Source organism: Ranitomeya imitator, chromosome 9, assembly GCF_032444005.1.
Source record: "Ranitomeya imitator isolate aRanImi1 chromosome 9, aRanImi1.pri, whole genome shotgun sequence".
Classification (NCBI taxonomy): domain Eukaryota; kingdom Metazoa; phylum Chordata; class Amphibia; order Anura; family Dendrobatidae; genus Ranitomeya; species Ranitomeya imitator.
Genome location: NC_091290.1, coordinates 31,116,181 through 31,144,170, shown reverse-complemented (window position 1 = coordinate 31,144,170; position 27,990 = coordinate 31,116,181). Strand labels below are relative to the sequence as shown.

Below are 27,990 nucleotides of genomic sequence, written 5' to 3'. Positions count from 1 at the left end.
GGAAGAAGCAAAAAAAAAAAAAAAAAAATCATCTCCATTGAGCTTTTATTGTCCCTTTCCGGCTTCCGTACATAGTGGGAAGCGGTTGCATCCCCGCCCCTCTCCGGGTGCAGCGTCACGTGGTTTTCCCGGAGCCGCCGGTGAGTGAGATCACGTGACGTCACCAGCCTCTTCTCCGTCTCGGTCTTGTGCATAGAATGGCGCGTTTCTCGGTATCTGCTGCAGGAGGCGGTTGTGGCGCTCATTCATACCGGCGCATTGTCTGCGGTCACACACGTGCATACATAGATGTGCCGCATGTCAGTCCCGGGGAGGTTAACCCTGCATGTGCTGGGATAGGGGGAGCCTGCTCGGCTGACCGGACTCCTCACACCGGTCTATTGTTTTCCTGGGTGTCTGGCAGCACATAGCTCATCTATGGGGATGGATTTAAAGGGAATGTCTGGAACCTTAAAGGGGTTGTTGAGGTATCTCATGTTGATGACTGATCTTTGGGTCAGGACATCAGTGATTCCCAGAAGCCGATCCATCAGCCATGGTGGTGATCAGTGGCCTCTGGATGGAACCACTGATCAATCCTGAGAGCCAGGGCTCTTCTTTTGATTAGTTGCCTGGTGTGACGCACCATCGTCGCTGCGTGTCGCCGTGTGAATCCATCGTCGCAGTGTGAATCCATCGTCGCTGCGTGTCGCCGTGTAAATCCACCGTCGCTGCGTGACGCCATTGTCGCTGTGTAACTCGGCATCGTCGCTGCGTGATGCCTTCGTCGCCGGGTGACTCCATCATCGCCGCGTGACGCCATAGTGGCTGCATGACTCCCATCGTCGCTGTGTGACTCCATCGTCGCTGCGTGACGCCTTCGTCACTGCGTGATGCCTTCGTCGCCGGGTGACTCCATCATCGCCGCGTGACGCCATAGTGGCTGCGTGACTCCCATCGTCGCTGTGTGACTCCACCGTCGCTGTGTAACTCGGCATCGTCGCTGCGTGACGCCTTCGTCACTGCGTGATGCCTTCGTCGCCGGGTGACTCCATCATCGCCGCGTGACGCCATAGTGGCTGCGTGACTCCCATCGTCGCTGTGTGACTCCACCGTCGCTGTGTGACTCCATCGTCGCTGCGTGACGCCTTCGTCGCTGCGTGAAGCCTTCGTCGCTGCGTGACTCCACCGTCGCTGCGTGACGCCGTCGCCGCGTGAATCCATCGTCGCTGCGTGATGCCTTCGTCGCTGCGTGACTCCACCGTCGCTGCGTGAATCCATCGTCGCTGCGTGACGCCTTTGTCGCTGCGTGACGTCATCGTCGCTTCGGGACTCCGTCGTTGCTGCGTGATGCCATTGTCGCTGTGTAACTCGGCATCGTCGCTGCGTGATGCCTTTGTCGCTGGGTGACTCCCATCGTCGCCGCATGACGCCACAGTGGCTGCGTGACTCCCATCGTCGCTGCGTGACTCCACCGTCGCTGCGTGAATCCATCGTCGCTGCGTGATGCCTTTGTCGCTGGGTGACTCCCATCGTCGCCGCATGACGCCACAGTGGCTGCGTGACTCCCATCGTCGCTGCGTGACTCCACCGTCGCTGCGTGATTCCATCGTCGCTGCGTGACGCCTTTGTCACTGCGTGACGTCATCGTCGCTTCGGGACTCCGTCGTTGCTGCGTGATGCCATTGTCGCTGTGTAACTCGGCATCGTCGCTGCGTGACGCCTTCGTCACTGCGTGATGCCTTTCTCGCTGGGTGACTCCCATCGTCGCCGCGTGACGCCACAGTGGCTGCGTGACTCCCATCGTCGCTGCGTGACGCCATTGTCGCTGTGTAACTCGGCATCGTCGCTGCGTGATGCCTTCGTCGCCGGGTGACTCCATCATCGCCGCGTGACGCCATAGTGGCTGCATGACTCCCATCGTCGCTGTGTGACTCCATCGTCGCTGCGTGACGCCTTCGTCACTGCGTGATGCCTTCGTCGCCGGGTGACTCCATCATCGCCGCGTGACGCCATAGTGGCTGCGTGACTCCCATCGTCGCTGTGTGACTCCACCGTCGCTGTGTAACTCGGCATCGTCGCTGCGTGACGCCTTCGTCACTGCGTGATGCCTTCGTCGCCGGGTGACTCCATCATCGCCGCGTGACGCCATAGTGGCTGCGTGACTCCCATCGTCGCTGTGTGACTCCACCGTCGCTGTGTGACTCCATCGTCGCTGCGTGACGCCTTCGTCGCTGCGTGAAGCCTTCGTCGCTGCGTGACTCCACCGTCGCTGCGTGACGCCGTCGCCGCGTGAATCCATCGTCGCTGCGTGATGCCTTCGTCGCTGCGTGACTCCACCGTCGCTGCGTGAATCCATCGTCGCTGCGTGACGCCTTTGTCGCTGCGTGACGTCATCGTCGCTTCGGGACTCCGTCGTTGCTGCGTGATGCCATTGTCGCTGTGTAACTCGGCATCGTCGCTGCGTGATGCCTTTGTCGCTGGGTGACTCCCATCGTCGCCGCATGACGCCACAGTGGCTGCGTGACTCCCATCGTCGCTGCGTGACTCCACCGTCGCTGCGTGAATCCATCGTCGCTGCGTGATGCCTTTGTCGCTGGGTGACTCCCATCGTCGCCGCATGACGCCACAGTGGCTGCGTGACTCCCATCGTCGCTGCGTGACTCCACCGTCGCTGCGTGATTCCATCGTCGCTGCGTGACGCCTTTGTCACTGCGTGACGTCATCGTCGCTTCGGGACTCCGTCGTTGCTGCGTGATGCCATTGTCGCTGTGTAACTCGGCATCGTCGCTGCGTGACGCCTTCGTCACTGCGTGATGCCTTTCTCGCTGGGTGACTCCCATCGTCGCCGCGTGACGCCACAGTGGCTGCGTGACTCCCATCGTCGCTGCGTGACTCCACCGTCGCTGCGTGACTCCACCGTCGCTGCGTGACTCCACCGTCGCTGCGTGATTCCATCGTCGCTGCGTGATTCCATCGTCGCTGGGTGACGCCTTCGTCGCTGGGTGACTCAATCGTCGCCGCATGACGCCATAGTGGCTGCATGACTCCTTCGTCGATGCGTGACTCCACCGTCGCTGGGTGACGCCTTCGTTGCTGCGTGACTCCACCAATGCTGCGTGACACCTTCGTCGCTGCGTGACTCCACCGTCACTGCGTGACTCCACCAACGCTGCGTGACACCTTCGTCGCTGCGTGATTCCACCGTCACTGCGTGACTCCACCAACGCTGCGTGACACCTTCGTCGCTGCGTGACTCCACCGTCACTGCGTGACTCCACCGTCGGTGCGTGACTCCACCGTCACTGGGTGACTCCACCGTCGGTGCGTGACTTCACCGTCACTGGGTGACTCCACCAATGCTGCGTGACGCCTTCGTCGCTGGGTGACGCCTTCGTCGCTGGGTGACGCCTTCGTCGCTGCGTGACTCCACCGTCGCTGGGTGACGCCTTCGTTGCTGCGTGACTCCACCGTCGCTGCGTGATGCCATTGTCGCTGTGTAACTCGGCATCGTCGCTGCGTGATGCCTTCGTCGCCGGGTGACTCCATCATCGCCGCGTGACGCCATAGTGGCTGCATGACTCCCATCGTCGCTGTGTGACTCCATCGTCGCTGCGTGACGCCTTCGTCACTGCGTGATGCCTTCGTCGCCGGGTGACTCCATCATCGCCGCGTGACGCCATAGTGGCTGCGTGACTCCCATCGTCGCTGTGTGACTCCACCGTCGCTGTGTAACTCGGCATCGTCGCTGCGTGACGCCTTCGTCGCTGCGTGACGCCTTCGTCACTGCGTGATGCCTTCGTCGCCGGGTGACTCCATCATCGCCGCGTGACGCCATAGTGGCTGCGTGACTCCCATCGTCGCTGTGTGACTCCACCGTCGCTGCGTGACTCCATCGTCGCTGCGTGACGCCTTCGTCACTGCGTGATGCCTTCGTCGCCGGGTGACTCCATCATCGCCGCGTGACGCCATAGTGGCTGCGTGACTCCCATCGTCGCTGTGTGACTCCACCGTCGCTGTGTGACTCCATCGTCGCTGCGTGACGCCTTCGTCGCTGCGTGAAGCCTTCGTCGCTGCGTGACTCCACCGTCGCTGCGTGACGCCGTCGCCGCGTGAATCCATCGTCGCTGCGTGATGCCTTCGTCGCTGCGTGACTCCACCGTCGCTGCGTGAATCCATCGTCGCTGCGTGACGCCTTTGTCGCTGCGTGACGTCATCGTCGCTTCGGGACTCCGTCGTTGCTGCGTGATGCCATTGTCGCTGTGTAACTCGGCATCGTCGCTGCGTGATGCCTTTGTCGCTGGGTGACTCCCATCGTCGCCGCATGACGCCACAGTGGCTGCGTGACTCCCATCGTCGCTGCGTGACTCCACCGTCGCTGCGTGATTCCATCGTCGCTGCGTGACGCCTTTGTCACTGCGTGACGTCATCGTCGCTTCGGGACTCCGTCGTTGCTGCGTGATGCCATTGTCGCTGTGTAACTCGGCATCGTCGCTGCGTGACGCCTTCGTCACTGCGTGATGCCTTTGTCACCGGGTGACTCCCATCGTCGCCGCGTGACGCCACAGTGGCTGCGTGACTCCCATCGTCGCTGCGTGACTCCACCGTCGCTGCGTGACTCCACCGTCGCTGCGTGACTCCACCGTCGCTGCGTGATTCCATCGTCGCTGCGTGATTCCATCGTCGCTGGGTGACGCCTTCGTCGCTGGGTGACTCCATCGTCGCCGCATGACGCCATAGTGGCTGCATGACTCCTTCGTCGATGCGTGACTCCACCGTCGCTGGGTGACGCCTTCGTTGCTGCGTGACTCCACCAATGCTGCGTGACACCTTCGTCGCTGCGTGACTCCACCGTCACTGCGTGACTCCACCAACGCTGCGTGACACCTTCGTCGCTGCGTGACTCCACCGTCACTGCGTGACTCCACCAATGCTGCGTGACACCTTCGTCGCTGCGTGACTCCACCGTCGGTGCGTGACTTCACCGTCACTGGGTGACTCCACCGTCGGTGCGTGACTTCACCGTCACTGGGTGACTCCACCAATGCTGCGTGACGCCTTCGTCGCTGGGTGACGCCTTCGTCGCTGGGTGACGCCTTCGTCGCTGGGTGACGCCTTCGTCGCTGCGTGACTCCACCGTCGCTGGGTGACACCTTCGTTGCTGCGTGACTCCACCGTCGCTGCGTGACTCCACCGTCGCTGCATGACTCCACCGTCGCTGCGTGACTCCACTGTCGCTGGGTGATTCCACCGTCACTGGGTGACTCCACCAACACTGCGTGACGCCTTCGTCGCTGCGTGACTCCACCGTCGCTGCGTGACTCCACCGTCGCTGCGTGACTTCACCGACGCTGTGTGCCTCCACCGACGCTGCGTGCCACCTTTGTCGCTGCGTTACTTCATCATTGCTGCGTGACATAGTCGTTGCATTATGATGTGGTACCAGGCCGGCTTATCAAAAGAAGAACCTCAGATGCCAGGCGGTGAGGGGCGGTTTTCAGGGCTCCGTCTGATGGTTCTAGATGGAAGGGGTCCTGCACATCGATTTGCACCAACTCTAATCATCAGTATCAGATTATTGGGGTCCCGCACGTCCCCCCTCTTTAAATCATCTGTTAGTAACTGCACAATAGGAGCAGTTTTTGGCAGCAGCGGATCGGAGGCGACCGCGTGACGGGGATGACCTCCAACCATTGATGACCCATCCGAATGCTTTGTTGTGCGCCCTAACAGCAGGAGAAAATGAAAAAAATACATTATGTGTAAATATTTACGACTAAACAAGCTAATTGTACATACATTTAACAAATGGATAAAATGGCCGCTGCTACCATTGAGATGCATTGTGCGAAGGCATCTGCTTGAGCCAGACATCTCTGAACTGCTGAACATAAAGCTTTTGGGGGGGAGGGGAAGTGGAACTGCTAAAAAAAATGCCTTAAAGATCACTCAAAATGTGTTATGGTTTTTCCTATTGTGTTTTTGAGACATTTTACTCATCACTTAAAGGGGTATTCTACATTTGTAAGTTCCCAACTGCAGGGGGTCCGACTGCTAGGCGATAATGTGAACTGCCCCTCTGTTAAAGGGAATCCGTCAGCAGGTTTTTGCTATGTAATCTGAGGACAGCGTGAGGTAGGGGTTGTCCGGTCCAAACCGATAAGTCTGCATCTAAGTACTCTGTGTCACAACTACTGCACCCAGTAAGTGACACATCTTTGGAATCAGGGTCTCTGCCCCTACATCATGCTGCTTAGATGATGTACCAAAAAACTGCTTGCAGATTCTCTTTTTAATTCTCTATGGGAGGCTGCTGATTTCAGGTCAGGAAAAGTCTGTGTCCAATCTGTGCATCACGGGCTGAGTATGGACTGTGAAATTATGAGCCACGATTACCCCCTCCCCCAGTTCCTGAAATCATCATCCACTCTGGGTTAAAAAAAACAAACAAAAACAAAAAAACAGCTCAAATCTATCTGTCAAGAAATGATGGATTGCCAGGTCACTGCGGGATCAGGTTACAGCTCCTATTCTCTATAAAGAGAGAGGACTCAAGAACACTCAGAACTGGGAGAAACCAGGCAGATTGTGCTGCAGCTTTAGGCCGGTTTCACACGTCAGTGGCTCCGGGACGTGAGGTGACAGTTTCCTCACGTACCGGAGACACTGACTCACGTAGACACATTGAAATCAATGTGTCTCTGCACATGTCAGCGTGTTTTCACGGACCGTGTGTCCGTGTGCAAAACACGAAGACATGTCAGTGTTCGTGGGAGCGCACGGATCACACGGACCCATTAAAGTCAATGGGTCCGTGTAAAACACGTACCGCACACGGACGCTGTCAGTGTGCCGTGCAGGAGACAGCGCTACAGTAAGTGCTGTCCTCCCCCCATGGTGCTGAAACCGCCATGCATATCTTCTCTCCAGCAGCGTTCGCTGGAGAGAAGATATGAAAAATCCTTTGTTTTTAATTTTTCGTGTTTAAAATAAAGATCCCTGTCCCCTCCCCCTCCCACCCCCTGTGCGCCCGCCCGCTGTTAATAAAATACCCGGCTCCCTCGCAGCGTCCTCTCAGCGCCAGCTTCTCCTGTATGAGCGGTCACGTGCCGCCGATTACAGTCATGAATATGCGGCTCCACCTCCCATAGGGGTGGAGCCGCATATTCATGACTGTAATGGGCGGCACCACGTGACCGCTCATACAGGAGAAGGTGCAGTGCGGAGAGGACGCTTCGAGGGAGCCGGGTGAGTATTTTATTAACAGCGGGCGGGCGCACAGGGGGTGGGAGGGGGGTGGGGACAGGGATCTTTATTTTAAACACGAAAAAAAAAAAAAGGATTTTTCATATCTTCTCTCTAGCGAACGCTGCTGGAGAGAAGATATGAATGGCGGCTTCAGCACCAGATGCAGGGGACAGCGCTTACGTGTAGCGCTGTCTCCTGCACGGTCCGTGTGGTACCCAGTTGGCACACGGCTGCCGCACGTGTGCCACACTGATGTTCACGGTAAGGCTACGTTCACATTAGCGTTCCGCTAATGTGCATCGCTGTTGCGTCGGCGATGCGCCCCTATGTGTAACATGGGGGACGCGTGCGTTTTTTTTGTTGCGTTTTCCGACACGTGCGTCGTTTTCTACGCTAGCGTCGGACGCAAGAAAATGCAACAAGTTGCATTTTTCGTGCGTCCGATTTTCGTCAAAAAACGACGCACGCGTCGCAAAACGCAGCGTTTTTGCGTGCGTTTGCGCGCGTTTTTTGTGCGTCGTGCGTTGCGTCGCCGGCGCGCAACGCTAATGTGAACGTAAGCACATGGACACGGATAATTCTGGTACCGATTTTTCCGGTACCGGAATTATCTGGACGTGTGAGACTGGCCTTAGGAAATGTATTTTACTTCCATGCTGGATTCACAGTCGCACAGCTCAGTACTTCTGTATAATGTCCTCTATGCTGCTGTCTGTGCTCTGCGTAGAAGTGAGAGCAGGAACCTCTTTCCTTGAGTGTAGTATATTGAAGGTTTTATAATAGTCTTTTCCAACGAGCGCATGCTTGATCTCACATTTCATGAACCTGTGTGTGTTACTGTTGACACATGGCCGCAATGCTCTGTACCTAAACCACCTGATAAAGCCTGGGTGAAACACATGTCTCTCTGTCTGTACAGTTGTATTAAAATGTATTATTTTGGAGACTCCTGATGTTAAAATATTCTCATATCTATATCTAGAAGATACATTTAGGTTTATACTCTCCTGTAAAAAGTTTCACCATGATGACAAAGTATCACCTATCCTTACATGGCGGTCCATACCTGTGCTGTGAAACGCATGGATTTGTGAAACTTGCCCATGGGCCATTTTCATCTGTCCCCCAGCCTTTGGAGAAAATTTGGGACCCTTGTCTCATTATCAATGGGGACCCCGGTGGTGGGACCCGTATTGGTCACGCACTTGTCTCCAATCGTTTTGATAAATCAGTGTTCCCCAAGTCCGGTCCTCTAGAGCCACCAACAGGTCATGTTTTCAGGATTTCCTTAGTATTGCACAGGTGATAATTGCTTCACCTGGACAGGCAAGCATTCAATCACCTGTGCAATACTAAGGAAATCCTCAAAACATGACCTGTTGGTGGCTCTTGGGGACCGGAGTTGGGGAACACTGTGATAAATGATAAGTTGTAGTCTCGAAAAAACGTACATGATCCATCACCGTTGTACCCTTGTGTTTCCTATTTCTAGAAATGTCCGAGTGTTCAACGCTGGAAAGCCTCATAGAGATGGGATTCCCCCCGAGCAGAGCGTAATATATATATATATATATATATAATTTCTTTTTTCACCTCCTCTATGGTACAGTATGAGAAAAAGAAAAAAATCCTACTGAAACAGCGTCACGAGTTGTGTGTGATATTGCGGCTCAACTCCATTGACTTCAATGGCGCTGACCCGCAGTACCAGGCACGGCCAATTAACCGATAGTGCTCACAAATACAAGCTATTTTGCAATTTTCTGCTTATTAAAACTTTCAGTCGTTCTTGAGATATTAACACTTTTCTTCTTGTTTACAGCTCGTTGCCTTGGAGACCGACCACTGCTGGACAGCAGAACCTGCACAGTGCTTACTTTTCTATTGGGCTTGTTTTAAAGCTAGTCAGGATAGTTGGAGAGCGCCATTTATTTCCATATCCCTGGCAGTGCTTCCAAGCTAGACAGCAGCGTTGGTCGGTCTCCTAGGCAACGAGGAGAAAAACAATAGAAATGTGTTAATATCTCAAGAACTTCTGCAAATTTTGATTAGCAGTAAATTTCGAAATTGCTTGTTTATAAAAGCACTATCCGACAGTAATCGTCTATGAAGACGAGGAGAACTCTATATGGTAAAGGGGACAATATGGCTGAGCAAAAGGATTTGCAGGATTCTGGTCCAGTGTTAATATCCTTGGCCGGCACTCAAAGGTGGCATCCTTGTGATCAGTAGACCCCCGTGACGTCGCATTAGGCCAAGTCACAAGTCGTTAGATGACGTCATTTGGGGGGTGCTCTAGATGTCGGCATTCAAGTGTTGGGCGAGAAAGTCTGGGTCGTCAGCCACCGATACCAGCGTAGACATCGGACCAGGGTCCTGAGAATCTCTTACTATGGGACACCCATGATGGGTGGGGTTATTACATGGTCGGACACTTTTATTCCCGGTGCCTCTGTGAAACTTAGAAGAGGCAAGACATAGTTGGTCTCACTAAAGCCTTTGTTGTAGGGTCACAGTCAAATGATCAGCGATGGAGCAAAAGAAAGTGGATCGTTTAGGCCATGATACGTCAACCCGTTCCCACAAGGCAGCACCTATGCCATAGATCTGAGCTACGGGTGACTTGATATTTGCAAAATCTGTCCACCCATATTTACATTAAAGGGGTATTCCAGCCTAAACTCCCTGGTTTGGTTATAACTGTTAGACCGGTGAGTGTCCCTGGACACAAGTCTGTGGTCATTAAAGGGTGAATGGTGCAACAGGTCCATCGCTCAGGGGGTCCAGCCAGTGGGATCCTCACCAGTCTACCAGTTTAATGGCTAAGGATGAGGACCACTGGGCTGTTGGTTATTTGATTGCACCCTATTCTGTTGAATGGCTTAGAGGGGTCTCTTTTTCAGGAAATTCTGATCTAAGGCGGACAAACCGTGCTTTACTCCCTCTCCCCGTGTCGAGCGCCAATGCTTCCAGTGTTAGTTTTTGGCTGCTGTGCCGATGTCGCGTGGATAGCTCGGCAGCCAATCACTGTGCGTGTGTAGACGGAACACGCCCACTCCAAGCTCACTGATTGGCCGTCGTTGCAGACAATAACACAGCACACAGTAAGCAGCGGTGGAGACCCCACTCTGGACCTGGGGAGGGTGAATAAAGAATAGTGTATAACAAACACTGAATTTTCTGCCTTTAGGTGCTAAACTGCAGAGAGCGTATGTGCCCTATGATCAGCACCTCGGTAATTTGGCGAGTCCTTTTGGCAGGAACTATAGTTGGTGCAGTAGTTAGAGTTGCACCCGTGCCCAGGAGCCTAGGAGGGGCTCAAAATGTCTTAATGAATCTTTGTACCATCTCTTCCTGGAACAGGGAAAAGGCTGTGGCTGCCACTGGAAATCAAGGCATAGAGTCGGCCATGGACTGGTAAGGAGCGTCATCTCTGTGCACAGTGTAGACAGGTCCCAATGTTTGCTGGAGTCTCATTGTGGCTCTTCCAGGCTGGTGGAACATGAAGACGATCCTGACATCGATGAGCCGGCTGTGCTGGACACCAAAGAGGATGCGAGCGGGCAGATGCCACAAGAGATGGACACAGGTTCACCGGAAATGGACGCAAGTTCAGGTCAGAAATTCTAACCTATATATTGGGCAGGACCAGACTTTGGCTCCATGTCGATGGGCGCTCGGCCCACTGTTCTTCAGGTACACCGTCATTGGGGGCTTTAGTCGGGACTACCCATGGTCAGACACCGGCGAGCGGGGTGACATCACGTGCTTTATCTAGGGAGCCAACCTCCGCAGTCAGGCAGGGCTTATCTTTAGGATCCATCAGTGAGAGAAAATGTTAGGACACCCCCCCGGGCTGATCTTGTATTCAGTCCTGTTTTCTATGTGACGTATTAATTGGATATTAGTTGGTCACCGCATATGTGCAAGTATTTGTTGGCCAGGAATTACTAAGTTTATTTCCTTTTAATAATATTAATAAAAGCATAATTTTTAATCATAAGGATTTATGCACCTCGGTAGAAAAACATTATATATATATATATATATATATATATATATATATAGTTATTATATAAATATATATTATAAATATATATTTTATATATATTATATTTTGTCAGTGTGTGCCACAAAATCTCCAATGTCATTATGTCTCACTGGTGTTGACCCTTTTGTTTCCTATTAAGATAGGGCATCTTTAACCGAGGAGGAGAAGGAGCGGCAGACGAGAAGGTAAATTTACTGAGAGCATCGGGGTCTGTAGGGTTCGCAGACGGGGGGCTTATATATGACTAGTGCAGATGGGAAAAGCGATGCCCCAAGCAGCCGCCATTCAGCATATAACTAAACTATCATTATCCGTTACGAGCAGCCTCACTAGGGGCAGAGCCGCGTTGTTGTTTTTTTACGCATGGGCCTGCAATGAGGTTCTCCATAGTTTTTCCCCTCCTGCTATTGATGATGGACATGTTACTCCCTTCCCGACGTTCGATGTACACGTACGTCACGCCCCTGGCTTGGATGTATGGAACGGGCTCAAGAGCTGAGCCTGCTCCTCACACGGTGGCTGCCTGCTGTGTTATACTGCCTGCGACCAGAACTGGCTCAGATTGCTCCAATGCCACCGTCCATCTCCGATCGCAGAGACTTACTATATCTGGTGGCCAACGCCATGACGTGGTTGGACGGACGGTAGGAGACCCATCATTTTCGCTGCAGTATCTACGGCGCCCCCTACTGTTCTTATAATTTTTCTCAGAGTGTCCATGTAATGTGCTAGTGATAGGAAGCCACTGATTCTTATGGACAGCCCGTATGATAGTAGGAATCCCTCTGTAGTTCTTCTGTACAAACTTCCAGGAGGTGGAATTGAGCATGTGTGACTGCTGGTAACGGATAATCATGTGACATTCCCTTTGAAGGGGTATTTCCATCCCCAAAATCCTAAGCCAATATGTAGTAGGTGCAATAATAATATTAGTAAATACCTCCAATTAGAAATGTGGTATAGTTCTCCTGATAATCCATATGCAGAGCATTGCATTTGCTTACGTATATATGGTTACGACCACTCGTATAGTGACAGTTAGTTATAGCGATGGATACATAAGATACTGCAATGTCCTGCACACGGGGTAAGCGACATAGCGAGTCAGAAGAACTATACTACATGTTTAAATGGAGGGATTTGCTATATTATTATTACTGATGACAGACTGAAATCTGTGAATACTACACTAAATGTTGGGAATGATTCCTTGCCGATATCTGTCCACAGGATGATGGAGCTGATAGCACAAAAGCAACAAGAGCGAGAAGAGCGAGAAAAGCGGGAGCGAATCGAGCAGGAGAAACAGAGGCGGAAGCAAGGACAGGAGTTATCCGTAATCCGACAGAAGATGCAAGAGCAAGAAATGCAGAAAGCAGCGGAAGACAGGAGGAGGGAGAAGCAGGAGGAGAGGATGGCAAGGTGACGCGACCGCTGGCAAAAATGCTGATTTAACCCCTTCATGACCTTGGGATTTTCCGTTTTTCCGTGTTCGTTTTTCGCTCCCCTCCTTCCCAGAACCATAACTTTTTTTATTTTTCTGTCAATATGGCCATGTGAGGGCTTGTTTTTTGCGGGACGAGTTGTACTTTTGAACGACATCATTGGTTTTACCGTGTCGTGTACTAGAAAATGGGAAAAAAAAATCCTAGTGCAGTGAAATTGCAAAAAAAAAAGTGCAATCCCATGCGTGGTTTTTGTTTGGCTTTTTTGCTAGGTTCACTAAATTCTAAAACTGAGCTGCCATTGTGATTCTCCAGGTCATTACGAGTTCATAGACCCCAAACATGTCTAGGTTATTTTTTTTATCTAAGTGGTGAAAAATTCCAAACTTTGCTAAAAACAAACAAAAAAAAAGATACCTGTAGCATCTCCATTTTTCGTGATCTGGGGTTGGGTGACGGTTTATTTCTTGCGCGCCGAGCTGATGTTTTTAGTGATACCATTTTGGTGCAGACACGTTCTTTTGATCGCCCGTTATTGCATTTTAATGCAATCTCGCGGCGACCAAAAAAGTAATTCGGGCGTTTCGAATTTTTTTTCTCGCTACGCCGTTTAGCGATCAGGTTAATCCTTTTTTATTGATCGGGCGATTCTGAACGCGGCGATACCAAATATGTGTATATTTGATTTTATTTTTATTGTTTTTATTTTGAATGGGGCGAAAGGGGGGTGACTTAAACTTTATTTTTTTTTTCATTTATTTCATATTTTTTTAATCTTTTTTTTAACTTTGCCATGCTTCAATAGCCTTCATGGGAGGCTAGAAGCTGGCATAGCCTGATCGGCTCTGCTAAATAGGAGCGGCGCTCAGATCGCTCCTATGCAGCTGAATTACAGGGTGGCGCTCACAGCAAGCCGGCATCAGCAACCATAGAGGTCTCAAGGAGACCTCTGGTTACTATACCGACGCATCGTTGACCCCCGATCATGTGACGGGGTCGGCGATGCGGGCATTTCCGGCCGGAAGCGGTAGTTAAATACCGCTGTCAGCGTTTGACAGCGGCATTTAACTAGTTAATAGCGGCAGGTGGATCGCGATTCCACTCACCGCTATTGCATGCACAATACAAAATAGCTGACATGTCCCGGCTTTGGTGAGGACTCACCGCTGGAGCCCACATCAAAGCAGGGGATCTGACCTCGGATGTACTATCCCATCCGAGGTCAGAAAGGGGTTAAGGGAATAGGTTTGCCGGTTTGATTACCCCTCAGTACAGAGCCGCAGGACAGATGGTGGCAGCTCCGACTTTACTTGACTCCCCCATTATAGTCACGTATCACAGAGACAGCTGCGCGGGTGTGTGACCCTCTCCCTAAAGCCTCTCCTAGTTTTCAGGAGTGCAGAAACATAGCCTTTTATCTGCTTAATTGAGAATATAATAATAATAATAATTTTTATTTATATAGCGCCAACATATTCCGCAGCGCTTTACAAATTATAGAGGGGACTTGTACATACAATAGACATTACAGCATAACAGAAATACAGTTCAAAACAGATACCAAGAGGAGTGAGGGCCCTGCTCGTAAGCTTACAAACTATGAGGAAAAGGGGAGACACGAGAGGTGGATGGTAACAATTGCTATAGTTATTCGGACCAGCCATAGTGTAAGGCTTGGGTGTTCATGTAAAGCTGCATGAACCAGTTAAATAATTTTTTTTTTTTTTTTTAATATAGGCCACACAGGGATCGTTAGGTTAATGCATTGAGGCGGTAGGCCAGTCTGAACAAATGAGTTTTTAGGGCACGCTTAAAACTGTGGGGATTGGGGATTAATCGTATTATCCTAGGTAGTGCATTCCAAAGAATCGGCGCAGCACGTGTAAAGTCTTGGAGACGGGAGTGGGAGGTTCTGATTATTGAGGATGCTAACCTGAGGTCATCAGCGGAGCGGAGGGCACGGGTAGGGTGGTAGACTGAGACCAGAGAGGAGATGTAGGGTGGTGCTGAGCCATGGAGTGCTTTGTGGATGAGGGTAGTAGTTTTGTACTGGATTCTTGAGTGGATGGGTAACCAGTGTAATGACTGGCACAAGGTAGAGGCATCGGTGTAACGGTTGGTGAGGAATATGATCCTGGCAGCAGCATTCAGGACAGATTGGAGCGGGGAGAGTTTGGTAAGAGGGAGGCCGATTAGTAGAGAGTTACAATAGTCCAGACGAGAATGAATAAGTGAAACAGTAAGAGTTTTTGCAGAGTCGAAAGTAAGAAAAGGGCGAATTCTAGAAATGTTTTTGAGATGCAGGTAAGAAGAGCGAGCCAGTGATCGGATGTGGGGGGTGAATGAAAGGTCAGAATCAAGGATGACCCCAAGGCAGCGGGCATGTTGCTTTGGAGTAATGGTGGAACCGCAAACGGAGATGGCAATGTCAGGCAAAGGTAGGTTAGTAGAGGGAGAAAACACGAGGAGTTCAGTTTTTGACAGGTTTAGTTTCAGATAGAGGGAGGACATGATGCTAGAGACAGCGGTAAGACAATCACTGGTGTTTTCTAATAAGGCAGGCGTGAGATCAGGAGAAGAAGTGTATAGTTGGGTGTCGTCAGCATAGAGATGGTACTGGAAGCCAAATCTACTGATTGTTTGTCCAATAGGGGCAGTATACAAAGAGAAGAGGAGGGGGCCTAGGACTGATCCTTGAGGAACCCCAACAGTAAGGGGAAGGTGAGAGGAGGAGGAACCAGCGAAACATACAGTGAAGGATCGGTCAGAGAGATAGGAGGAGAACCAGGAGAGAACGGTGTCCTTGAGGCCGATGGAGCGGAGCATAGTGAGGAGGAGCTGATGATCCACAGTGTCGAATGCTGCAGAGAGATCCAAGAGAATTAGCATGGAGTAGTGACCATTAGATTTAGCTGTTAGTAGGTCATTAGAGACTTTAGTGAGGGCAGTTTCAGTAGAGTGTAAAGAGCGGAAACCAGATTGAAGAGGGTCGAGAAGAGAGTTATCTGAGAGATAGCGGGTAAGACGGGAGTGGACCAGGCGTTCGAGGAGTTTAGAGATGAAGGGAAGATTAGAGACAGGTCTATAATTAGCGGCACAGTTTTGGTCGAGGGATGGTTTTTTAAGTAATGGATGTATGATGGCATGCTTAAATGAGGAGGGAAAAATACCGGAAGTGAGGGAAAGGTTGAATATTTTAGTTAGGTGAGAGGTGACAGCCGGGGAAAGGGACTGGAGGAAGTGTGACGGAATGGGGTCACTGGTGCAAGTGGTCGGGCGAGAAGATGCAAGGAGCCTGCTTACTTCTTCTTCTGTAACTGGTTCAAAGTCAGAGAGTGAACTAGATGCAGTGGGGGAGGGAGGACAGTGCATGGTATGAAGAGATTGGGAGATGATTTCCTGTCGAATATGGTCAATTTTTTCTTTGAAGTAATTGGCCAGATTGTCAGCACGGAGATCCGTGGTTGGGGCCTGCGCTCTTGGGTTGAGTAGGGACTGGAACGTGTCAAAGAGACGTTTAGGGTTATTGGACAGGGAGGTGATGAGGGTGTTGAAGTAGGTTTGTTTGGAGAGGTGAAGGGCAGAATTGTATGTCTTTAGCATGAACTTATAATGGATGAAATCTTCGGGTAGAATAGATTTTCTCCACAGACGTTCTGCGCACCTGGAGCACCGCTGCAGGAAACGTGTTTGCAGCGTGTGCCACGGTTGTTGCCGTCTGTGCCGAGTTGTTTTATGTATAGGAGGAGCAGCTTCATCCAGGGCACTTTGCAGGGTTTCATTGTAATGCTTCAGAGCAGAATCAGGACATGAGATGGAGGAGATTGGGGCCAATGAGGACTGCAAGTTCTTCATAAGTTCCTGGGTGTTAATGGCCTGTATGTTTCTATAAGTGTGGAAAGTGGGGGTGACCTGAGCGGGATGGCAGTTCTTGATAGAGAATGAAAGAAGGTGGTGGTCAGAGAGTGGGAGAGGGGAGTTTGTGAAATCATCCACTGAGCAAATCCGGGAGAAGACCAAGTCAAGGGAGTTTCCATCTTCATGTGTTGGCGAGTTAGTATGCTGCGAGAGGCCGAAAGAGGAGGTTAGAGCCAAAAGGTGAGAAGCAGATGGGGAGAGGGGAGAGACAATAGGGATGTTGAAATCACCCATGATAAGGGTGGGGGTGTCACAGGAAAGAAAGTGTGGAAGCCAGGTGGCAAAGTGATCCAGGAACTGATGAGAGGGGCCGGGAGGACGATACACCACCGCCACTCGCATGGAGTAGGGGACGTAGAGTCTGACCACATGGACCTCAAAGGAAGGGAAGACAAGTGAGGGTACTTGGGGGATAACTTGGAAAGTACATTTTGGTGAAAGGAGCAGACCAACGCCTCCACCTGCTCTGTTGTCCGATCTTGGGGTATGAGAAAAGTGTAGTGCACCATATGAAAGAGCAGCAGCAGCGGTGGTGTCTGACTGCTGGATCCAGGTTTCAGTAAGAGCCAGGAGGTTAAGAGAATTAGAAAGGAAGAAGTCATGGATGAAGGAGAGTTTATTACACACAGAGCGAGAATTCCAAAGGGCACAATTCAAAGAGACAGAAGGCATGCAGGGAATATTAATAAGGTTAGAGGGGTTTCTGGGTGTAGCAATTGGGAGGTTTGACTGGCTAACAAAGGGATTGCCCACACCTGTCCATGAAATAGCTTTGGAGTCAATTGTCCAATTACTTCTGGTCCCTTTAAAAACAGGGTGGCGCATGTTAAGGAGCTGAACCTCCTAAACCCTTCATCCAATTTTAATGTGGATACCCTCAAATGAAAGCTGAAAGTCTGAACTTCAACTGCATCTGAATTGTTTTGTTTAAAATTCATTGTGGTGATGTCTATAACCAAAATTAGAAAAATGTTGTCTCTGTCCAAATATATATGGACCTATCTGTACTTCCTAGAACTTTGTTCACACAGAGTTTTAGGGTTTTTTTTGTTGGGGGGGGGGGGGGGGGTTCTGCTTCCAAATGAATCCTCCTTTAAAAATTCTTCCCATATGTTTCCATGAAAAAAACTCACCTTGTTGTTGTCATATCAGAGTTTTTTTTGTCCAGTCAAAAGCTACAAAAGAGAAATGCTTCAGGGAAAAATTACTTTCTCCTTCGCCTCATTGGGGGACACAGACCGTGGGTGTATGCTGCTGCCACTAGGAGGCGACACTAAGTGATACAAAGACAGTTCTCTCCTCCCCTGCAGTATACACCCTCCTGCTGGCTCTCGGCTCCTCCCCTGCAGTATACACCCTCCTGCTGCCTTTCGGCTCCTCCCCTGCAGTATACACCCTCCTGCTGCCTCTCGGCTCCTCCCCTGCAGTATACACCCTCCTGCTGCCTCTCGGCTCCTCCCCTGCAGTATACACCCTCCTGCTGCCTCTCGGCTCCTCCCCTGCAGTATACACCCTCCTGCTGCCTCTCGGCTCCTCCCCTGCAGTATACACCCTCCTGCTGCCTCTCGGCTCCTCCCCTGCAGTATACACCCTCCTGCTGCCTCTCGGCTCCTCCCCTGCAGTATACACCCTCCTGCTGGCTCTCGGCTCCTCCCCTGCAGTATACACCCTCCTGCTGGCTCTCGGCTCCTCCCCTGCAGTATACACCCTCCTGCTGGCTCTCGGCTCCTCCCCTGCAGTATACACCCTCCTGCTGGCTCTCGGCTCCTCCCCTGCAGTATACACCCTCCTGCTGGCTCTCGGCTCCTCCCCTGCAGTATACACCCTCCTGCTGGCTCTCGGCTCCTCCCCTGCAGTATACACCCTCCTGCTGGCTCTCGGCTCCTCCCCTGCAGTATACACCCTCCTGCTGGCTCTCAGCTCCTCCCCTGCAGTATACACCCTCCTGCTGGCTCTCGGCTCCTCCCCTGCAGTATACACCCTCCTGCTGGCTCTCGGCTCCTCCCCTGCAGTATACACCCTCCTGCTGGCTCTCAGCCAAACCAGTTCATGCTTGGTGTTTGTAGGAGGCACACTGGCATCTGCTATTCAGACAATACCTTTTTTATTTTATTTTTCAAGTTTTACTTTTTTAAACCTTTTTTACAAGGTAGACTGGGGCAATGGATCCTTTCAAGGGGCCAATCTCCCGCAACCAACAACAGGCGAGCCCAGAGAGTGCCGCCTCCCCATAGCCTCTCCTGAGCTACACTAGGAGTGACAGTTCCCTTCAGGGCACCGATCTCACCGCACCAGCAACACATGGGAACATGGAGTGTCGCCTCCATGTACCCCCTTCTGAGCCAGGCTACAGCCAGACACAGCCCTGTGAAATCCTAGGGGAGTGAACCCTTAGGATACACAGAAGCCCCTATGGCGTCCGTGCTGCTCCCACTGCACCACCACTGATACAACAGCGGCGCTGCATGGGGCTGGACGGTCCCTCTTCACCTCCCCCTCAAAGGGGATGGTGGATTGAGGGTTCCTGCACCGTCCGTTGCAATCCTAACCTGCATGCAGAGTGGCAGCCCTGCTCTTCACTCCCTCCAGGCTTCCGGCGGTGAGTTTTTTGTATGGGGGGGGCTCCTGAACGCGTTGCGGGCCCGGTTGTTTTTTTCTGACCAGGCACCGCTAATTAAGTCCCAGGCTTCGGCCCTTGCAAGCCGGTAACCCCGCCCACAACCGCACGTCACGCTGGCGGTCCCGCCCACCTGCAGTGTGCGAGAAGCGCCTTCCTAATCTCGGCGCCCATTTTCAGCAGGAACCCTAGTCCACCTCTCAGGATGGTTAGCACCGTCGCTGCACCGCTTGGGGATAAGGTTTGTCGGGGGCACAGGACCTGGGTAAGTGCTCTGCTACACTGCCCTCAGGTCCCTCCTTTCCACACAAAGTGCTCTGCTGACCGCTGCACACACATAGCCCTTCCTGCAGTATATTGGGAGATAACAGGGGTTCAGCATGTCCCTACCTAAAACCTCCATAAAGTCCACTAAACACATAGTCTTTATTGCTTCATGCACCTCCTGTCAGGTTGCGTTACCAAGGGGGCATACTACTTCGCTCTGTGATGCTTAAGAACCTAAATGCGCTCAGGAGCCCCCCACCGCAACCGACCCCACGGCGGCTAGTTCCCCTGAGTGGGTTTCCTCATCGCAATCTATGGCTTCTTTAATTAAGGCAATAAGGCCAGGTTATCAGGCTACAGTGGATAGCCTTATAGAAGCTGTCAGCCAGTCGACAAAGAGCCTACTACTTCCCACGCGGATAACGCAGTGTCCTTTAAAAGGACCAAACGTCCTCATAGGGTTTTTGCCAATCACCCTGAGTTCCAGGACATAATTCGGTGGCTTAGAGAGCAGCCAGACATCTGGTAGCCAAAGCTGTGGCTTCCTGGGCAGATTCCCTGCATAAGGCTATACAGAAGACTGTTCTTCCCCCGGAGATAGCGGAGCTGGCCAATCAAATTTCCTTGGCCGGTGATTATTTGGTAAACGCCTCCCTAGACGCGGCTAATTGCTCTGCGCTTGCAGCCTCTAACGCAGTAGCTATTAGAAGGGCGCTATGTCTCAGGGACTGGCGAGTGGACTCTGCATCCAAAAGGTCCCTAAGATCTCTGCCTTACCACAGCAGCCGCTTATTCGGAGAAAAGCTAGACCAGCTTATCTCGTATGCTACAGGTGGGACGAGTAAGTCCCTTCCCCAGCAGAGGGTTAGGTGCCCTATCCGCCGACAGCTGAAGACACGATTCCGGTCTTTTTGCCCCGCTCACAGAGATAAGAGTCCATAGGCCTAATACAAACCCAACCATTCTTTTGGGAAGGATCGCCCCAAGCAGGCCAGATCTAGGGGATCCAGACCCCCAAAGACCCTCGGCTAAATGACTCGCAACCCTGTCCGGTCGATACCAGCAGAGTAGGCGGCCGCCTACTCCAGTCTCCTCATGTCTGGCTCACTGTTGTTCACGACGAATGGGTCAGTGATCTGGTGTCCTCCGGATCCAAAATAGAATTTTCTTCCCCCCCCCCCTCCATCCCGGTTCTTTGCCTCCCGTCCCCCAAAACGTGAATGAGATCTCGATCCTTTTACCAAGCCATCGAGTCACTCCGCAAAGACTGAGTCATTACCCCGGTTCTGGAAAACGAAAGGTTCGAGGGTTTCTATTCAAATCTGTTTGTGGTCTCAAAAAAGGATGGTACAGTCAGACCCATCCTGGACCTAAAGCTACTAAACAAATTTATCAAAGTCCGGCATTTCAGGATGGAATCTCTCCATTCCTTCATCTCCTCGATTGAGCAAGGGGAGTTCCTAGCCACCATTGATATTCAGGATGCGTATCTTCACATCCCAAATCTTCCCCCCTCACCAAAGGCTCCTTCGCTTCACCGTTCGTGGAGAACATTTTCAGTTCACGGCTTTGCCCTTTGGCCTCGCCACTGCCCCCATTGGGGATTCTCCCTCGGGACAAGGTCTTAGTCCTTCAGCAGAGGGTCCGGGCACTTTGACAACCGTCTCCTCGTTCCACCCATTTAGGCATGAGGGTCCTCGGGAAGATGGTAGCCGCAATGGAAGCAATTCCATTTGTGCAGCTGCATCTTCGTCCCCTACAACATGCATTTTTGGACACATGGGACAAGAGCCCCCTTTTCCCTCGATCGACCGTGTCAGCTGATCCCCCTTGTCAAGCAGGAAGTCCAGTGGTGGACGCTCCGGTCCTCCCTTCTCCAAGGGAAGTCTTTTCTCCCGGTCCATTGGCTGGTGGTCCCTACCGACGCCAGCCGTCTCGGGTGGTGAGCGGTTTTCCGTCATCACACTGCCCAGGGGAGTTGGTCTCCTCAGGAGTCACACCTTCCCATCAATGTCCTGGGGATCCGAGCGATTCGGCTGTCCCTGCGGCGGTTCCATCATCTTCTAGCCTGCCCCATCCGTATCAAGTCAGACAATGCCACGGCTGTGGCCTATATCAATCATCAGGGGGGCACTTGCAGCAAGACTGCAATGCGCGAGGTGGAACACATTCTTCGCTGGGCCGAAAGGATCACTTATCTCGGCTGGTTACATTCCAGGAGTGGAAAATTAGGCCGACGATTTCCTCAGCCGTCAAGGCCGGGCCTCGGGGGAGTGGTCTCTCCATTCGGAGATTTTCCAGCAGATCTGTCATCGCTAGGGAACTCCGGACGTGGACCTGTTGGTGTCCTGGTTAAAGGCCCAAGGTGCCCGACTTTGTGGCCCAGGACCAGAGAGCCATTGGGGTGGACGCGCTGGTCTTTCCATGGAGTCCCTTCTGTTTTCCATACCTGTTTCCCCCCCTTACCCTTGATTCCGAAAGTCATCAGGAATATCAAGGCGGAGGGGGTACCGGTGATCCTAGTGGCTTCGGACTGGCCACGCCGAGTGTGGTACGCAGAACTGGTCCAACTGTTCGCAGACGTCCCTTGGCGACTACCGGATTGACCGGACCTGCTTTCATGGGGTCCGATTTACCACCAGAACTCAGGGGCCCTGTGTTTGATGGCTTGGCTGTTGAATCCTGGGTCCTGATTCAAGCGGAGTTTTCCCACGAGGTAGTTTCCACCATGATCAATGCTCGAAAGCTGGTGTTTGGTGCGTATCCATCATCGGACCTGGAAAACCTTTTTCCAATGGTGCAGAAGCAGAGGTCGGTCTCTGCTAGTTTTCAACATTACCATTTTGGAATTCCTTTGGTCTGGACTTAGGCCTAGCGCCGAGCTCCCTCAAGGGGCAAGTTTCGGCCTTGTCCATCCTGCTCCAGCATAAGATCGCTTCCAAACCCCAGGTGACAACGTTCTTTCAGGGAGTCTCCCATGTGGTACCTCCCTATAGAGCACCCCTAGACACCTGGGACCTTAATCTAGTCCTGGGTGTCCTACAAGAATCTCCGTTCGAACAGTTGCAGGATATTTCTCTATCCCACCTCTCATGGAAGGTCGCCTTTCTAGTTGCGATTACTTCAATCAGAAGGGTCTCGGAGTTCGCTGCTCTCTCCTGTCGAGCTCCTTTTCTGACTTTTCACTGAGACAAGGTGGTCCTCAGGCCATCCCCATCCTTCCTCCCAAAATTGGTGTCTTCATTTCACCTTAACGAGGATATTGTCCTATCCTAGTTTTGTCCTGCATCGGTGCACCGTGTGGAGAAAAGCTCTTTACTCTTTGGACGTTGTGAGGGCTCTCAGGAGGTACGTGTCAAGGACGGCATCTTTTCGTCAGATGGATGAGCTGTTCGTACTCAATGAGGAGCACCGGAATGAGTGGCTCGGAGAAAAGGATTTTATGGCGAGTACACAAAAATCCTTTATTTTTTGACCATATAAAAATTAAAATAAATAAAAACCCTGTACAAGTTTGATACATTTTATCCTGTTTTCCGGAATGGTAAACTAAGTCATCCAGGACTACAAATCGTTCTATAATAAATAACCCCACGTACAGTTATGTCGGTGGAAAAATAAGAAAAGTTTTGGCTCTTGGAAGAAGGGGAGAGAAAAAAAGCATAAAAAATGAAAAATGTCTCGGTCCTGATGGGGTCAGTAAGGCAAAGAGGTTACGTTGGATATTTGGGCTTCATAAATGGTGATACAGTGTGAATAATGCGATAAACAAGCCTAGAGTTTATCACCTCTCTTTGTCCTTCCTTGCAGAGAACGCGTCAAAGAGAAAATCGCACGAGACAAAGCGGAGCGAGCGAGAAGGGTGAGTGCGACTAGCTGATCTTGGACTGTAACATGCACCTCCATTCTTTCCCGCTGACCAGTAAAGCCAGTAGTGTCTCAGTGTGTGACCTTCCAGGATCCTCGCCGCAGCTTCTGACGTTGTGATTGTGGTGAGACACAGATGACATCGCAGCCGACTGGCTAATATAAACCCGTGGCGAAGATCCTGGAAGACTCATGTTTAGAGGTCATAGGGCACCGACCAGGCCGGAGTCCTGGGAATGAATCTGATTTATTTTCTTCATTCACAGTTCTTTGTTTGATGGCTTGTGACTATCCATCATCCTCTTGATTACATTCGGGAGGTTTTCAGTGGGGTTCAGGTCTGGAGATTGGGCTGCCCATGACACAGGGTTTTGATGTGGTGGTCTCTTAATTTTTGCCAGAGCTCGGTTGTAGTCTCTGATTGTGATGTGAACCTTAGTAATATCCGTCTTCATGTGCTGCAGCCGATTCAGCTTTGCCTTACAAATTTTGTTTTAGTACGGAGGGTCCACATCAGATCAGATATCCCCCCCTGCAGAGTCGCCCCCGGCAGCGCCCACTCCCTCCCCATCGTCCCCTGTACAGGAGCCTCTCACCAAGAAGGAATATGATGAGTGCCGGATTCAGGTAAATGAGGAAAATAACCCTGGCTGAAAATCTGCAGCTTAAATTAAAAAGACCGAGGATATAACATCGGCAAAACCGGTCAATGTCTGCTGCACATGAAAACCGTAATGTCCTGGGTGTGCACATACCCTAATAGTGTTCTCCACCCACAGGTGCGCCTACTTGATGGCACAGCCCTGTCTCATACATTTCGTGCCCGTGAACAACTGGCAGCCGTCCGCTTATATGTGGAGCTAAACTGGCCGGGCGGTCCAGAGGAGCCGTTCAACCTTCTGACTTCTTTCCCCCGGCGAGTCTTCACAGAGGAAGATATGGAGAAACCACTACAGGAACTTGGTGAGAAGTCATTTTATTTATAGTCCACTACTCACCCGCTTGGACTTTTGTGTTATACTGGAAATAATAGACCCCCTTACCATAGATACTCTGCAAACCCAGGGACAGGGGCATTATTAAAAACATCCACATTATTCTTCCTTAGAGGAAAACTTTGTTTACAGTCCGTCATTAGCTCAGACTGGATAATTCCATAGTCTCACTCATACAGTAAAGAATCTGTAGTTTCACTACTCATACAGTAAAGAATCCATAGTCTCACTGCTCTTACAGTGGAGTCCGTAATCTCACTGCTCTTACAGTAAAGAATCAGTAGTCTCACTGCTCTTACAGTAAAGAATCCATAGTCCCATTACTCACAGTAAAGAATCTATAGTCCCACTGCTCTTACAGTAGAGAATCCATAGTCTCACTGCTTACAGTAAAGAATCCATAGTCTCACTATTCATACAGTAAAGAATCCATAGTCCCAGTGCTCTTACAATAAAGAATCCATAGTCTCACTGCTCTTACAATAAAGAATCCATAGTCTCACTATTCTTGTAGTAAAGAGTCCGAAATCTCACTGCACTGATCCTACAGTAAACAATCTATAGTCCCACTGCTCTCACAATAATAGTTGTCTCACTGCTTGCACAGTAAAGACCCTGCAGTCTTATTACTTGCACATTAAAGAATTCAGTCTCACTGTTCTTACAGTAAAGAATCCATAGTCCCACTGCTCTTACAGTAAATACAGTAAAGAATCCATAGTCCCACTGCTCTTACAATAAAGAATCCATAGTCCCACTGCTCTTACAATAAACAATCCATAGTCCCACTGCTCTTACAATAAAGAATCCATAGTGTCACTGCTCTTACAATAAACAATCCATAGTCCCACTGCTCTTACAATAAAGAATCCATAGTGTCACTGCTCTTACAATAAAGAATCCATAGTGTCACTGCTCTTACAATAAAGAATCCATAGTGTCACTGCTCTTACAATAAAGAATCCATAGTCTCACTGCTCTTACAATAAAGAATCCATAGTCCCACTGCTCTTACAATAAAGAATCCATAGTCCCACTGCTCTTATAGTAAATACAGTAAAGAATCCATAGTCCCACTGCTCTTACAATAAAGAATCCATAGTCTCACTGCTCTTACAATAAAGAATCCATAGTCCCACTTCTCTTACAGTAAATACAGTAAAGAATCCATAGTCCCACTGCTCTTACAATAAAGAATCCATAGTCCCACTGCTCTTACAATAAACAATCCATAGTCCCACTGCTCTTACAATAAAGAATCCATAGTCCCACTGCTCTTACAATAAACAATCCATAGTCCCACTGCTCTTACAATAAAGAATCCATAGTGTCACTGCTCTTACAATAAAGAATCCATAGTCTCACTGCTCTTACAATAAAGAATCCATAGTCCCACTGCTCTTACAATAAAGAATCCATAGTCCCACTGCTCTTATAGTAAATACAGTAAAGAATCCATAGTCTCACTGCTCTTACAATAAAGAATCCATAGTCCCACTTCTTACAGTAAATACAGTAAAGAATCCATAGTCCCACTGCTCTTACAATAAAGAATCCATAGTGTCACTGCTCTTACAATAAAGAATCCATAGTCTCACTGCTCTTACAATAAAGAATCCATAGTCTCACTGCTCTTACAATAAAGAATCCATAGTCTCACTGCTCTTACAATAAAGAATCCATAGTCTCACTGTTCTTGTAGGAAAGAGTCCGTATTCTCACTGCTCTTGCAGTAAAATCTCACAGACAAAACAATACCCAATGGAGTAAATTATAATAAGAGTGGGAGCTATCCCTAGATCTCACCCTACCTATCAGCGGAGGTTGGCACCCTAAACCTGCGCAATGGCGCCCCCGCTCCTCGATGGCTATCCCAAGCAAGTTTGCCCTATCAAAAAGATATCAGAGCCTCCTGTGTAGGGTGCTGAGATGTGAGGCCATGGTGAACCAGGAGGGAGAGAAAAAAAAAATCTCTGACTCCTGATGAACCTCTTGAGAGGGGAAACGCGTTGAGTTATGAGACTGATTATCTTTTCCTTTAGCGTTATGAGACCGAGTATTATTTTTGTTGCTCTATGCCTATTCATTGAACTGTGAGGTCTAGAGTTTGTGAATCTGAGGCTGATCTATTTATGGCTAATTGGGGGTTTATGAATTTGAAAACTTGGGAGACGGATCTGTGTTTTTTCACGGCCCCACTGGTAAAATGTGTGAACCGGGTTTTTCTTTGGGATGCAGCGTTGTCTGCATATAAATATCTGTATACAATTTGAAGTTTGTTCTGATATCACTGTGGGCATTGTGCAATATATCTTGTACTATTGAGGTTGATTACCTTTCTCTAAACTAGTATTTTGTGCCTTTACCTTATATCAAGATTTAGGGCTGCTAAAATCTGGATTATCGCGATATAATACAGTAATTTTGTTGATTACAACATCTCCTGCAGAATACCAACTGGGAGATTTTTTTTCCCCCTCCTGGTTAACCACGGCCTCACGTCTCAGCACCTTACATGGAGGCTCTGATATCTTTTTGATAGGGAAAACTTGCTTGGGACAGCCGTCGAGCAGGGGACGCCATTGCGCAGGTCTAGGGTGCCAACCTCCGCTGATAGGTAGGGTGAGATCTAGGGATAGCTCCCACCCTTATTATAATTTTTTGCCCCTATTTTTTAGGATTACACATGCACCTTTCCCTCACTCCCTTATAGGGGGTTTTAGATTAGAAGGGACAGTCGACGGTGAGCGGGGGCGCCATTGGCACCCTAGACCTGCGCAACCTCCGCTGATAGGTAGGGTACTTACAAGTGATAGGCTATTAGGGACAGGCACCTCCCTAGGTTCTTTTTCTATCTTCAAGTGTCGATTATCTGGTGATGGTTTTGTATACACTAGTTTTTAAATGAATAAAGAAAGATATTTTTTAAGGATTCTTGGGGTTTTTCTGTGAACTGATGCTCTTACAGTAAAGAATCCATAGTCCCACTGCTCTTACAATAAAAAATCCAAAGTCTCACTGCTCTTACAGTAAAGAATCCATAGTCTCACTGCTCTTTCAGTAAAGAGTCTAATCTCACTGCTCATACAGGAAAGAATGTATAGACTGACAGCTCACAATGATAATAGTTGCCTCACTGCTTGCACAGTAAAGACCCTGTTGTTTTAATGCTCATAAAGTAAAGGATCCACATTCTGTGCTGATTGTTAAACCTTCTTTCTGTTTAGGCTTTTTCTGGTAATATTTTTGCTGCTTTTATGAGTTTTTATCGTGGCATTTTGTCTCTCGCCTGTTCTGATTGTTGTGACTTTTCTCCAGGTTTGGTGCCTTCTGCAGTCTTAATTGTTGCTAAAAAATAAAACTGCACAAAGATGTTTCCGGGCTGAAATCAACCAAAAAAAAAAAAGAAATGCGGAGAAAACCTGAAAACTGAGACCAACACGGAAGAAAATCATCAAGTTGTGTTGTACGGAGGATCACACAGACTGACTCCCTCACCTCCCGGAGTGTGATGTGCTAGATTAAGTATTTCCGGGGGTAATAAAGCCGTTGTGTGACACCCTGCTTTCTCGTCATGTCTGTTATAGGGGGTCATTATAGTGT

General features: G+C 50.2%; 1 protein-coding gene across 1 annotated transcript; it reads left to right on the top strand.

The window, feature by feature from the left end:
- On the top strand, window positions 1–27,951 carry UBXN1 (UBX domain protein 1). The gene is made up of 10 exons (XM_069739311.1): window positions 1–140; window positions 8,720–8,780; window positions 10,591–10,644; window positions 10,719–10,843; window positions 11,418–11,463; window positions 12,509–12,700; window positions 23,336–23,387; window positions 23,891–24,019; window positions 24,172–24,355; window positions 27,706–27,951. Exons 2-10 carry the CDS (start codon window positions 8,722–8,724, stop codon window positions 27,744–27,746), a joined length of 882 nt encoding a protein of 293 aa, XP_069595412.1. The 5' UTR covers window positions 1–140; window positions 8,720–8,721; the 3' UTR covers window positions 27,747–27,951.
- Window positions 27,952–27,990: the final 39 nt, after the last annotated feature.